This window comes from Haplochromis burtoni, unplaced genomic scaffold, assembly GCF_018398535.1.
Source record: "Haplochromis burtoni strain Fernald_Lab_line unplaced genomic scaffold, NCSU_Asbu1 Contig_11, whole genome shotgun sequence".
Lineage (NCBI taxonomy): Eukaryota > Metazoa > Chordata > Actinopteri > Cichliformes > Cichlidae > Haplochromis > Haplochromis burtoni.
The window spans coordinates 50760-64614 of record NW_024582372.1 but is presented as its reverse complement, the minus strand read 5'-3'; the positions used below and the strand labels follow the sequence as shown (position 1 = coordinate 64614).

At 41.7% G+C, this 13855-nt stretch overlaps 2 protein-coding genes across 4 annotated transcripts in view; one reads left to right on the top strand and one right to left on the bottom strand.

Annotated features, from left to right (window-relative positions):
• Positions 1 to 6610, top strand: part of pigb (phosphatidylinositol glycan anchor biosynthesis, class B) — a 9283-nt gene extending 2673 nt beyond the window's left edge. The window contains exons 8-12 of the mRNA XM_005915231.3: positions 46 to 257; positions 1083 to 1147; positions 1233 to 1455; positions 1749 to 1926; positions 1999 to 6610. Coding sequence (XP_005915293.1) covers positions 46 to 257; positions 1083 to 1147; positions 1233 to 1455; positions 1749 to 1926; positions 1999 to 2112 — 792 coding nt within the window. The 3' untranslated portion in view covers positions 2113 to 6610. The remainder of the gene's footprint in view (positions 1 to 45; positions 258 to 1082; positions 1148 to 1232; positions 1456 to 1748; positions 1927 to 1998) is intronic.
• Positions 2476 to 12993, bottom strand: ccpg1 (cell cycle progression 1). 3 transcript variants are annotated; one of them, XM_005915228.3, is made up of 11 exons: positions 12826 to 12993; positions 9515 to 9604; positions 8939 to 9056; positions 8762 to 8847; positions 8485 to 8668; positions 8303 to 8395; positions 6792 to 7136; positions 6587 to 6648; positions 5665 to 5784; positions 4210 to 5501; positions 2476 to 2958 (listed from the first exon to the last, which is right to left on the bottom strand). In XM_005915228.3, the coding sequence occupies exons 2-11, from the start codon at positions 9572 to 9574 to the stop codon at positions 2766 to 2768; spliced, it is 2553 nt and encodes an 850-aa protein (XP_005915290.1). In that variant the 5' UTR covers positions 9575 to 9604; positions 12826 to 12993; the 3' UTR covers positions 2476 to 2765. The 3 variants fall into 3 exon arrangements, with proteins under 3 accessions (XP_005915290.1, XP_005915291.1, XP_042069423.1); XM_005915229.3 differs by lacking the exon at positions 8303 to 8395 and having other exon boundaries at positions 12826 to 12989; XM_042213489.1 differs by lacking the exons at positions 8939 to 9056; positions 12826 to 12993 and having other exon boundaries at positions 8762 to 8904.
• Positions 12994 to 13855: the final 862 nt, after the last annotated feature.

Below are 13855 nucleotides of genomic sequence, written 5' to 3'. Positions count from 1 at the left end.
CAGCATGAAGTCGGTTGGCTGTAACGGCTCCTTTCTGTTTTCCAGTGGACACCAGTGCAGTTTAACTTCCTCAAGTTTAACATCTTGCACGGTGTGGCTGATTTCTACGGCTCTCACCCCTGGCACTGGTACCTCACTCAGGGCTTTGCCGTGGTGATCGGCCCTCATCTCCCGCTCTTTCTTCACGGTTGCATGCTCGCCTTCAAGAGATACAAAATCCTGCTGGCAGCTGTCGTCTGGACCATCGCAGTTTACAGGTGAAGCTGCAACACACACTGCTTACCTGTTCTTTTGATGCTGGCTTATGGTTATTAAACACAAATGCAGAGTTTCCTTTGCCCCTTATTTTTATTCTTTAAAAAAAAGATTAGTGTGAAATATTTGATGTCTGTTTGGACCCCGATTGGCTGCAGAGTGGAGCCTTCTATGGGTGGAGTTTCTTTCAACGCATGTATGTGTGGATTTTGGATCTGGGCGAATTGGAGGCCGTGTCTGTGGCTTTAGCTCTTTTCATGTTCTCTGGCATTTTTTGGTGTTGCAGAGCGTGCATAGTGTGTTTGGCCCATTTAAAACATTTATGTTGGTGGTGCTCGTCAAAGAGACTTCTGCACAAATGTCACGAGCCAGATTTTTTCCAACAGAACATTGTAACTTAAAGGCAAACAGCCTTATTCACTTCACCATTCAGTTTGATTTAGAGTCTGACTCATTTATTATTTATGATACCAATTTTATTTTGGTGATTTAAAAAGTTGATAGATCAGCCAATATTTTTTTTTCTTTTGCTCACCTGTTTCTGTTCTAGACATCCAGGATGTCACATAGTCAAAGAAGAGGAGAAGGGACGGAGTTTAAATTGATGGTTTAAAGATCTCGGTGCAAATTTATTTATTTTTACGCTCAACAAAACCCTTTGTTCATTTTGAGTTCTCCTAAGACATTTGCAAACGTTTTTCTTTATTTTTTTTAACAGTGTGAAACCTGTTTAAATTCCAGCTACTTGTTATGTAACAGCTTCCTATAAAGCTTCCTGTGGGTCCTGGTTGGTAGACAGTCTGACCTGTTTTATTTTTTCCTTCCAGTGTGCTTCCACACAAGGAGTTCAGATTCATTTATCCAGTGCTGCCTTTCTGTATGGTCTTCTGTGGTAAGTCACGTATTCACATCAGAACTGCAGTATGTGGTCATTTCCATCCAGATGTGTTTATATAATAAACGTTTTCTTTCCACAGGGATTTCTTTGGCTCATCTGAAATCGTGGCGTCGACCTGCAGCAGCCGTCTTGTTATCGGCCAATCTTATTCCTGCTCTGTACACTGGTCTGATTCACCAGCGAGGCACTCTGGACGTCATGAACCACCTACAGCCACTTTGTGACGTAGGCAATGTCTCCACCACCCGTCCACAGCCGGATGTATTCTTTCTCATGCCTTGCCACTCAACACCCTTCTACAGGTATTTGATGTGTTTCAATAGATTTCCAAACCACTGCATTCAGTTGTTTTCATTTCACACAGCATCCCAAGTTTTTAAGATTTGGGATTGTCTCAACCTGATATTTAAGATTTATTCACTTAAAATCAGAGTTTTCAAAATAAAACACTGGAAACATGTTTTAATAATGTATCTGTTGTGGTACGAAAGATTGATTCATATAAACGTGCTTAGCTGTCCTCTGTCAGTCTTCAGAGCTCATTTCCTCGATCACATTATGATGCTGTGCAGCTGATGGTCCTGTCTCCTCACAGCCACATCCACTGCCCGATTAAGATGAGATTTCTCGAGTGTCCTCCAGATCTGGGAGAGGAAGCTTACGTGGATGAAGCTGAGAGATTTTACGAGGAGCCTCTTCTCTGGTTCAGGACCTCATTCCCATACAAGTCCTCTCTGCCCACCCATCTGATCATGTTTGATGTTTTGGAAAAGGTAAGACACAAATTACATTTCTAATTTTTGCTTGCAGTGTTTTTAAGCACATTTTGTGTGTTTTCTTCACAGGAAATCTCTGTATTTTTGGAAGGGAATAACTTTGTGAGGGCAGCAAAGATATTTCACACTCATTTTCCTGAAGGAAGAGTCGGAGGAAGCATCTTTATTTATGAAAGGCACTGACAAACACTGGAACAACGGGAACTTTCTGTCCTTATGGCAAAACATGTGGGGGGGTTTTCTTTTTCAAATGGAAATAAATATTTTACACTTAAATCTTATCATTCATTTTCATCAATTTAAATTTTCATCAATTTAAAAAACATTTTATATACAGTTATATTTCCTCAAATGTTATTTTTTCCAGTTTTTTCCTTTTCCATCACAAGTGAAACTGTCCAGTTAAATTAAGTTAAAGGTGGAATGATAGGAAACAGCATGTGAGCTCTCACATCACACAAAGCTGTTAGTGTAGCAGCAAATTAAAACCATCAAACTGAACACAGAAACATCCAGAAGTGGCCCCCCCCCCCTTTTTTTTTTTTAAGTCTCTGCTGTTTTTAAATGAAGGTGTTGGGGCTGAAGAGGGAGGTGCTCATCAGTCTAAAATTTACCAGCCAAAATTTAAAGAATGACTCAGTTTAACATCTTAGATAAACTCAAGCTACATGTAGTTAGGCCGCGTCTTCCACTCCAACCTAATGATTTCTTCACCAAACACCAAAGAGCTGAAGGCCGTTCAGTAGCATTCAAAAGTTGTGCAAACTTACAAAAACAAAAAAGATGACTTTGCAACTAAAGTTTGTAGCCATTGTAATAAACTAGCTGAAATCGCTTCAGTATTTGGGGTCAAAGGGCATCGGGCCCAGCTCTATCTTCACGTCAGCCATGTGTCTGTCTGCATTTCTTCCTGATCGGCTCCACTTGCGTTCGCTGTGGGGTCGAGACCGGGCTCGCTGCTGCTTACGCTGCTCCTGCTTTGTCCTCGATTCCTCCTTTGAGTCTGCCTCGGGTCCTTCAAACGGCCCACTGGATGATTCAAACACAACACAGACGAATGACATCACTGTGAGCGTGATGATATAAATAAATTAATATGAACCGGCTGCAGCGCTGAAGAAAACAGGTTCAGTCCTCACTCAACTAACCTAACCCCAACCTTTGTGGGGGACAAAAGGTGTATTTTTTTGTTTGTTTTCAGGTGCAAACCTGTTACCATGGCAATAGTAATTAGTGGTGACGGCACTTGGTGTGCCTCTAATAATGACCTTCACTCCCTGGCTTAAATGGACCCTGTGTAAATGCTAAAATGTAAGCAGACATCAGAATAATAGAACTGGTAGAAGATGCCACGTACGTATTCCACTATTTAAGCTTAAAGTCAGAAGTGGACTCCAAGTACACATTTTATTGTAAAGATTCAATCAACTTATCTAAACACCCAATGAAGGCTTGTACAACCCAATAAATCATTCATAAAACTGTTTATACAATTATCCCTGTGTTTGAATTGTATGCAGGACTAAAGGAGAAAAACCATTTATGATTTGTATGTTACACCAGTTATTTACAGTGATAATCAAACTACAGACATGAATTTTGATTAAATTACTTCAGTTATTAATTTTTAGAACTACAAACAACATTCAACCAAAAAGAGGAACGATTGAAAACAGTGAAATTACATTATTTACAAGTAATTTGAGTTACAGCAATTGATTGCAATTCTTCACCAACCAGTCAGTCTCTGATGGACTGCGGTTGTTTGGAGTCTGAGTTCCACCCACCAGGTGACCTGTGCAATCGCCTTGTGCTCAAAAAGTTGCACAAGTAACAATTTGCAGTCAGTTGCAAGAAAAGAAAAGAAAAAAGTAATGAAAAAACTGAGCTGACCTTCATAGTTTTACTCTAGTGTGACTATTGAGCCATTATTTTGCTTCCTTAAAGTTATCGAGCCACCTTTGATGAGCTCCGCCCCATTTTCCTGTCAGCGTGAGGCTGTAAAAGTGTCTGAGCGCTCTAGTTTGATTATTACTGTTTATTGAACATTTAGAGGAGCTGGCTTTATTTTTAAAGGTTGTTTTTATTTTAGTTATTTTTCACACATTTTTAGTTTAGATCACTATAACAGCTTCACTTGGACTGTTTCCGAGAAATTTGGTGGATTTTTTTTGTAAATTTATGACTTTAATCTAGAATTTATTTTCACCCATCCAGAACTTTTATAAATTATTCAGACGCAACCTAACAATAAATTAAAGGATCTTTCTGGACGCTCACCTCGGGCTGTAACTCTTTGTGTTTGTTTCTCCAAAGAAGTGCCTGTAGATGTAGTCATCAACATCCCCGAAAGTGTCATCATCGAGGCCGTGGTACTTGCGCATGTCTGCGAGAAAGTTTTCAACCCCGCTCACAAAGTCTGTGAACAGCATCTGGTCGTGAATGAACACTCCGTTGCAGAAGAAGTTGTTGATGAACGTCTCCAGCTCCTTCCAATGGTGGAAGTGGTCGACCTCCTGCTGCAGGTAGCTCTGCAGCAGCTTGTGAAACTCGTCAGCTCTGATTGGCTCTGTGGCTTTGTTGAAGAGCCTGGTGGATTCCTGGTAGGCACAGTCGAAAACCCCGGAGCATCCCTTCATGTGGGCTTTGTGAGTGTTTTGCTCCCAGTCCTGGTGAACTTTGTCTCCTGACTTCCGGGTGTTGTGGCCAGAGTCGTGTTTGTGTCGTTGATGAGGCTTGTGGGATCTGTGCTGCCACGACTCCCTTGAATTCTTCTCATTGCTTCTCTGTTTATAAAACCCTCGGGCTTTATTGATGAAGGTTGAGGCAGAATCCTTGAAATGTCTGAAAGTGGATTTGACAGAGTCAGAGAACTTCCTCAGGTTCTCCTTCACAGCCTCTTTGGCTTTCTTAATCTGCTCCTTGTGGTGGTGTACGAACTCCTTGGTGGAGTTCTTCACAGCATCAAACGTCTCCTTCACTTTTCCCGCCATGCCATGCTTTGGTTTTTTCACTTTGGGCTCTGTGTCTCCTTTGGCTCTTTCCTCTTTGGTCTCCACATACAGCCGCTCCCACAGGTCAGAGCGCTGCTGCTCAAAGCTCAGTCTCTTCTCCAGCTCCATCAGGCGGGACTGCAGCTCCTCCGCCTCTGAACCCAATTCCTTTCCGGCTCCTGGGAATCGACTTCTCAGTTGACTTAGCTCTCTCCTCAGCTCATCCGTGACCTTCCTCTCTTTGTCAAATTTCTTTCTCAGCGTCTGTGTTTCGACCATCATGTTAGTCAGCTGGCCGTGGAAGCTTCTGGTCACCTGCTTCTCTTCCTCCAGCTGCTCTTTCAGGTTCTGGTTTTCTGACAGCAGCAAGTCGGCTCCTTCTTCCATCGACTCCAGATCTCTGATCTTAGAGTGCAGACTCTTCAGCTCCTCCTGTAAGGCTGACAACGACATCTCTTCTCGCTGCAGAGAGCTTTTCAGCAGCTGGTTCTCAGCTGCTAACTTCTGCTGCTGAGACACCATGTTAGTGTTCTCCTCCTCCTTCTCTTTCAGCAACATTTCCAACTTATCTCTCTGGGTCTTGATGGGAAAAAGAGGAACAGACATAAGATATTATTACATACATATACATAACCCCGGGATATAAAGTTTGTATTGATGTATATTAAGTTAAAATGCTCAAAATAAAATGCGAAGTGGCTCTGACAGAATATTATAAACTTGGAGTGTCACCATCAGTTACCTGAACATGAGCCTGTTTCAGAATGAGCTCCTGGTTCTCGTTCCTAATACTCTCAAGCTCCATGAGCAATGGAATTTGGTCGTCATGCATTTCTTCCATGCCATACTCGAACAACTCTTCCTAAGTGAGAAAAAGAAGTAAAACAAGCCCATCAAAGTCCTGCTTATGGCTCCTCCATCTTTGATTTTTTTTTATCTATCTAAGATGAATATGGTTCATGGGAGCTGAAGCTCAATACCCAGATGGTTGTTGGTTCTATATTTTTTTCACATCTTATAAGAGCAGAGGTGTCCAACATGAGGCCTGAGGCCAGATTTATAAAGTGGGAAACAGCAGTGAAATCATTAAGTACTATTAAATGTCTTTCACTTTGACTTCTGGTTCCAGATTTATTAAAATCTCAGCTCTGGTTGAAGTGAACTTTTTCACAGTGTATAAAGTTATAAGTTAAGAAATATGCAGCAGTGTTTTGTTTGAATGCCCCACTTCAGATTAAATTTGGACTGAACTAAAAAGAGTTTGACACCCCTGTATAAGAGGAAGGTAAATATCCACATTTAGTCTTTACGACTGTGAGTTTCTGTTACACTAGTACCAACTCAGCTTGACTAGGTTTTTAGCGTTTTCCATTAGGTGGTAGTACCTGATAACAGATACTCTTTTAGTACCTACTCAGCCAGGGATCCAAGCAATCTGAGTCTGACTTTTGGTAAATTCTAATGCTTTTTTTACTGCACAATTGTAGATCAAATTCATACACACAACAGCATTATGAAGGATTTAAGAATAAAAGCAAATAAAGTGATAAATTATCCATGTAAGAAGTTACAAAAATCAAAAGCACGGCACAGAAATTCATGATTACTGTTCTACCAAAAATAATAAAATTACTCCTCGAGTCGGGACCTGTGTAGTCACTGACCTGGGATGTAAGGTCCATCACATAGTCATCATCAAAGAGCTTCTTTTTTATCTCGTATTTCTCTGTAAGTGAAAGTTTTTACACGTTAGTTCCACAGCCTACAGTAGACAGGAAACAGGTGGAACCACATGAGCTACAGTACATCCCTAAAGTTGAGGTCCAAGAAAACTTTCTGCATTTATCCCAGTAAAGCTGGACTACTCACCATAGAAGTGACCCAAACACAGGAAGGCAGCTATTACGACAGTGATGAGGATTGACGTTTTGAAGATGCTGCTGTTTTGGGCTCTCTCTTCAACATCCCGAGCAGCTCTTCTCACTTCAGTCTCCTCCTCCTCTTGCTGCTGCTTCTGTTCTTTAACCTCCTGCTCCCCTTTATCATCATCATCACTTGGGCGAGATTCCAACACAGCCTCGTCCTCTGGGTCAGTCACGGTGTTTGTGGTACTCCTCCTCAACCTTCGTCTTCGTACAACAGTGCTGGCGCTGCGTCCAGCCTCGTCCTCGCTGCTGCTCGAGTTTGTCACCGCTGGCGGCTGCACTGGGAAAACTACGGTTAAAAAAATGAGAAGTTTTACATGAAGAGAGGAAAAAAAGCACAAAACAAAAAACAGCACACATGCAAACGGTTTCAAAAAGCAGGCATTGGTGCAGTTAATCATGCAGACAACAAGCCTCTGTCAGTGCGCCCCAGGGTGGCTGTGGCTACAATGTAGCTTGCCATCACCAGTGTGTGAATGGGTGGATGACTGAAAGTGTAAAGTGCTTTGGGGTCCTCAGGGACTAGTAAAGCGCTATATAAATACCATTTACTGGCAGTGAGACCCCTGATCCATTTGTACACTGTGGGCCACATATAGCTCATTTGAATCTTACATGGGCTGAACCAGTGACACTGCCCTGAAGTTTAACTACACCTTTAATGGACAGTTGCACCTGAGTACTACTTGTTGGCCCCTGTCATATTACCTTAAAGCCACAGTGGATGCTCTAGCTCACTGGTTTAGCTTGCTTGAGAACCGGTATATCAGCCAGCACTAACAAAAACAAAGCTTAGAACTATTTGTTTAATCAGAGATTTGCTTTCCTCGGTTGCTGTGTTTGAAAAACACAAGCATACACACTTATCCACCAATTCCTAAAAAGAAAGAACTAATTTAAAGGACACTACTTCTCTGGTGCTACTCCAGAGACTGTTCCTGCATTCACATTCAGAAAACCACAGAGTTGAGTCTGCAGTACCGCTGATTACAGACAGTTTGGCAGCCTGGACCTGGCTATCCCTATCTCACGGTTTTATAACCAAATGGGAGGAGCGAGGCAGATCTGACTAAGAAACTAAGGAATACTGCAGTCATTTAAAGGCAGCAAGACATTTTAACTGTTCTGGTACCATAATTCACAAGATAAACACCCCTGTGTGTTAAAAATGTATACCACACAAACCAGATGAGACTTCAAATGTAGTTTGAAACCCTCTCCACTGTCTATGCTTTACATACAGGCTATTGTTATTATCTCACTTCTCCACACAGAAAAATTTAATAAATAAATCAAAGTATTTGACTCCTCATATTTGCTCAGGCACACAGGCTTTAAACTGTCTGACAGCATCTCATCACCTCACAGTGATTCAGCTGCATCAGGATTAGTTTCGAGCGCTGCTCACCAAGCTAAGCATCAAATCAGAGTCACTGCATTTTCAAATCAGGCCACCTGGAAAAGAGCGGCCACCGGTCAGCTGACTTCTCAGACGGCTGCTTAAGTTCATCAGAGTCTGTGGAAGTTTCCAGTGACTCAACAACAAACCTGCTTTGGCAAACAGGAGAAATGTTTGTGTTGTTGTTTTAATGTTGGTAATAAAATCAGCTGTCTTTAGTGTGTGCGCGCCATCCTACCGGTCTCTGCAGCACTGAAGGCGTACTGGCTGCTGCAGGAGGTGCCGAGGTAAAGATCTTCATGGACGGCTGCCTCTTCTTCCACTTCGGCATGCTCCCCCTCCTTCAAGTCTGGCAGAGTCACGATGTCGGAGAGGTCGCTGGAGGACAGCACGGGCTCTTTCCCTGCAGCTTCGTCTCCGACCTGCAGACGATACAATGAAGACAAGTTATACAGCGAGAAGAAGGGACGAGGCTCTGGATTAATTATTCCGGGGACATTTTCATGTCCTCTCACCTCTGAGGCGTTCAGTGTCTCATCTAAAGTTTGTTCTCCCAGAGTGTTGTCCAGTGAATCAGCAGTCCTTTCTTCTGCACACACAGCTGTCAATGTGAACATAAATGTGTGTTGTGTCAAACAAACTCCAATCAAAGTCACATCTGGATAAAAAAGAAGAAGAAGAAGGAGCTTTACCAGCAGATACTGATGTCTGAACATCCTGCGCCTCTGGTTCTTGCACCAGAGGGCGCTCTAACAGCTCAGCTCCGTACTCCACTGCTGTCTCGGATCCCAAAGTCTCAATATCTGAACCCTGCAAACACAAACGTTCAAAAACCAAACACACTGGATGAACTTCATTGAACTTTCTTTATAAATACCTGACCGTAATTAACTATTCAGAAAAGGACAATTTAATGATGAATTATAGCTGTAACTGACCAGCTATAGCAAAAAGTTGAAGGTTTTATCAATGAAGAAAAATATTTTAAATTTTTCTTGTTAATGAGGAAAAAAAACTAAGCATAAACAGGCTAGTGCTGTCAGTGTCGGCAAACTCTGGTTTACAGTTAAAGTTGTTTATCTAGTAAAACTCTAAAATAAACTTGAAGAAAGAACACAGGAAACTGTAATGTAGCATATCTCTTCAACATGTTCAACAATTCATTGACATTTTATACTTAATGACCCATGCAGACCTGATTAAAATGATAAAAACCATAAGACAACAAGTGGTAAGGATAAAGGATAAACAGAGGAAAGGATTTATACCTCATTACTAATAATAGTCCATCCACAGGAGGACTCTGCATCGCTGGAGGTCTCTGACATTTCTGTCAGCTGTCAGCAGCACACAGACGTCTGGAGAAGAGAAGAAGAACACCTGAACTTGACTGAGCATCATTTTCAAATTTACAATAAAATTGTTTTCAGAAGCTTTACACAAGTAAAAGTAGAAAACCAGCACTGGAAAAATATTACGTTCAAAGTAAGTCTAGTAATAAAAGTAAACAAATAAAATATGTATGTAAATTCAGAAAATTTAGATAAAGTAAAGGCACTCACTGGAGGAAAATAGCTCCTGAGTTTCTTATATCGTTATGCTTTTATCAGACATACAGAAATATAAAAGCAGAGTTTGGTTTTTGTAGATGATGAAAGTCGAGTCCATTTTCTAATATATCAACCTGCAACTAACTATAATGATCTGCTGATTATGTTTCCAATAAATTAATTACTTAGTTCCTAAAACTTCAGAAAATACTTTATATTTCTGTATTAAATCGACACTGTAAGTTAATGTGATCACAGCAACTGTGACTGACTGCTGCCATTTCTGATATCAACTTGAAGAGAGAAACACTGCCGCCAGCTGCAGAGCGACGCAGGTACACCAGACAGATAAGTGCAAATGCTGCCAACGGCATCAGCCTCTTGACTGGGCTATGTTGTAGGCTGAATTTCCACTTAAAGTGACACCATCACATTGATATCTTGTCCAAATAACACCTTAAATCTCCCTTAATTTTCAAAATTACTGAAGGTTAAAATGAGCAAAAGTAGCGAATTTTAAAAGCTGGAAGGAAGAAATGTACAAATATTAACCAAGCAACCAATAAACAATTATACAACCAATACCACAATACTGTCCTCTGAAATAACGTGTAGGTCTGAAATAAAGTAAATAAATCCTCCAGTTTTTCCACTTCGATGCAGCACTCAAGTTCTTTTTTTATGTTGCACCGTCTTTCCCATCCCACCCATAAACAGAAACCTAAGCTGCTGAGAAAAACACTTTAAGCTTGTTCAGAAGTCACGCAGGGATCAATTAAACGCTTCAGCACCACCACCCACACCCAGCTACAGGCATGAGCAGGGTGTGGGTTTTCACAGGGATAGCAAAATAAATACACATAACAGTCTAACAGTGCAGGCAGTGACACCAACAGCTGCACAAATCACTGAGTTATTATTTCTATCTGACTTAGACTATGCCTGCTGTTCAGCCTCTTGTAGTGAAAGGCAAAGTGAGATGTGCAGGTGAGAGTGGAACAGCATGCAATTAAACTTCTATCAATCACTGCACATCCTGTTTATACAGCAAGGACTACTTTCACTCCATTTTATCACCAAGCTACATATAAAGAAAAAAACCAAACCCCCACACATCAGTTAAATAAATTCATCCACCCATCACGCGGCACTCGGCTGACCAGTGGTGTCACTTTACATTCGACTGCCAGACTGCTGCTGCAGCAGTCGAGCTCCCGCTGAGCTCCACCTACACCTGAGACAATATGTTGTAGTGAAAAGATGAGCAAGACCTGTATGCCACAAAAAATTCACAGCAGGCCTGTCCAACTCATTTTCGTTTGTAGATCTGACTGTAACACGCGAAAGAGCTTTCTGCTCGTCTCCTCCTGCACCATTAGGAGCTTTGCACACAGATACATCTTAGGCTCCAGAAGGTTCTTATCTAGATGTTAACATGTTGCCTAGAAACCATGTAGCAACAGCTTAAAATGATCTGTTTTTAGTATTTAAGCACTTATCAACACCTTATAAAAGAACTGTACATTCTTTTTATTTATCAACAAAAATATCTTATTCATATCCACAAAAGTTGAATTATGCACAATATAGTATGTTGTCCTCAAGTTGCCTGGCAACCACCCTGCATTGGGTTAAGTGGCCTGTTTATAGTCTTTAGATCTGGGGTGACCAACTCCAGTCCTCGAGGGCTACCATCCTACAGCTTTTAGATGCATCCCAACACAGCTGAATTACCTCTTCAGCATGCCATGACGTTTGGCAAAGGTCTGTTATGAAGCCATTCATTTGGTTCAGGTGTGTCAAAACAAGGATGCAACTAAAAGCTGCATGAAGGTAGCCCTCGAGGACTGGAGTTGGTGACCCCTGCTTTAGATACAGGGTTTTTAAGACTGATACCAGTTCTCAGTGATTTAAAAATCCAATATTTACTCATATCAGCCTAATTATTACTGAACATTGTTCTGCGTAGATCAGCTGTTTTTCGTCAGGACACGGAAGGCAAGCAGTGGTTGACTTGTCAAATCTAGAAAAACCAGACAAACTAACATGAATCAGTTGTGAAGACTCGTTTCTGCTTGCTTTCATGTTAAAGTCACAAAACTCATTTGTTATTTACCGACCATTTACCGGTCTGCAACGTGCCCTCTGATGGGCACACTATTAAACATCAACACCACAATATAGTTGCGAGCAAGGTTATAATAACTAAAACTAAATATGCATAATGGCAAAGAGGCCAGCAGAAAGTACAACAAAAGTTAGTTAATAGTTTTATAAAGTTTTAAAAGTGGTCAAATAGGACTGGGTTGATTATAATGCAGAACACTGACCTGATACAATAAGACAGAGTCATAAAGATACTTGAATAACAGCTAATTTCTTTATTGTATATACATAAATCCTGTAAACTACAGCCTGTATATAAACACAGATATTAGTCATAAAAAAAATCAGACAGAAACATGAGTAATCACTTTTTGGCACGAAACCTCATTGGAGTCTTGTTGTGGCATCCCTAGATCTACGCGGTACTGTGATAATACCGTTATAACCCCTAACTCTGGCAGTCTCAAACTCCTCTCCCCGAATCCAGTTACATGCCCCCCCTGTCGATGTGTTGTAACCGCAGCTAATGCCTTTTTTTACAGCTGGTCACGAGCTGATACCTGGCAGTGTAAACAAACAGAGGAACCTGCGCCCTCTAGCGGTGAAAGCTAGAAGACGATGCCAACCAGCGCGCGGCCTCACGCTGAAAAAAAGCCGCTGTTTACGTCTCTAACGGACAAATTTGCGGTTAAACCTGCAGCAGCTACGGGCAGCGAACACCAGCTTCGTCCGCTGACATCAAATAACCGCATTTGGCGTCAGTTTCGCTGTTACTGAACTAACTTCAGAGGCTTGTTATTACCGTCATCTCTATAAACGTCGTCGGAACGTATAATTGAAACCGTCTCGAGACTATCCGTTATTTTTAACAGTCGTTTAACATCACTGCAACCTAGAGTATGACGATAAGTGCCTAAACTCACCAGTGTTTTGTTCCTGGCGGCGAGACAGCTGTTTGCAAGAAGCTCCACAGTTATTGCAGTATATGCCCGAGCCAGTTTATCCGTTAACGCTGCGTAACCGACCAGTGGGAGGGAAGTGTAGTTTTAAAGGGTTTAGCTGGACACGCGGCGCAATGTCTTCTGCGACACCCGAAACTACATATCCCATGGGTCAGCTCGGCGGCCAAACAAACTCGGCGAGGGTGGAGCGAAAATCCCCGTGCGGCTGCGAAAAAGAAAAAAACATAAACAAGGAAGCGTGACGAAGCACCGACACAGTAACAGCAACGAGGGCGGAGACACGTCGATGAAGAGCTTTTCAAATGAGTGTTTTATATGTTTAGATGTGCAGCCTAAGCAGAACATTAAATAAGCAAAACGCCATACCTGAAAACTTTAACTGAACACACGTGGTCGTTGTTGTTGTGAGCTCAAATTCCCTGTCTCTTGCAAAAGACTTAATGAATACATAATATGTTGCTCGACTGGTTTGGGAAAACATGGTGTTGCAATCTAACAAATACTAAACAGCTGCAACTGTACTCGAAGAAGAAGAAGATAATAGTTTGTAAGAGGGGAAGAAAAGTTAAAGAAAGAGAATGCTTGAACATTTGTTCATGTTCCTGTAAAGCTTAACAGGTCTGTCAGTAACTACCGACACGTGTGTGTGTTATTGTGTTATACATATATATTATGAGCAGGGCAAATAGGCTTACAACACACTATTAACAACACAACAAACAACAACAACACGTGCCGACCCCAATACAAATTACACTGAACCTAAAAAAAAAAATCACGGAGGCTAGCGTGCCAAAATGTTGTTCCGTTAAGAGCACGTAACCAGCGGCCTTATTTCCAAGGTGAGGGCCCGGCGCACCCAGCTGCGTTGGGATTTTCTCAACTATACCCCAGAGCGCGGCCGTTGCTGCACCGTATAGCGGAAGCAAGCAATAAATGAAACTCAAGACAGAATTTCGTTTCTGGAGAAATCGTAAATGTCCAGTGACTC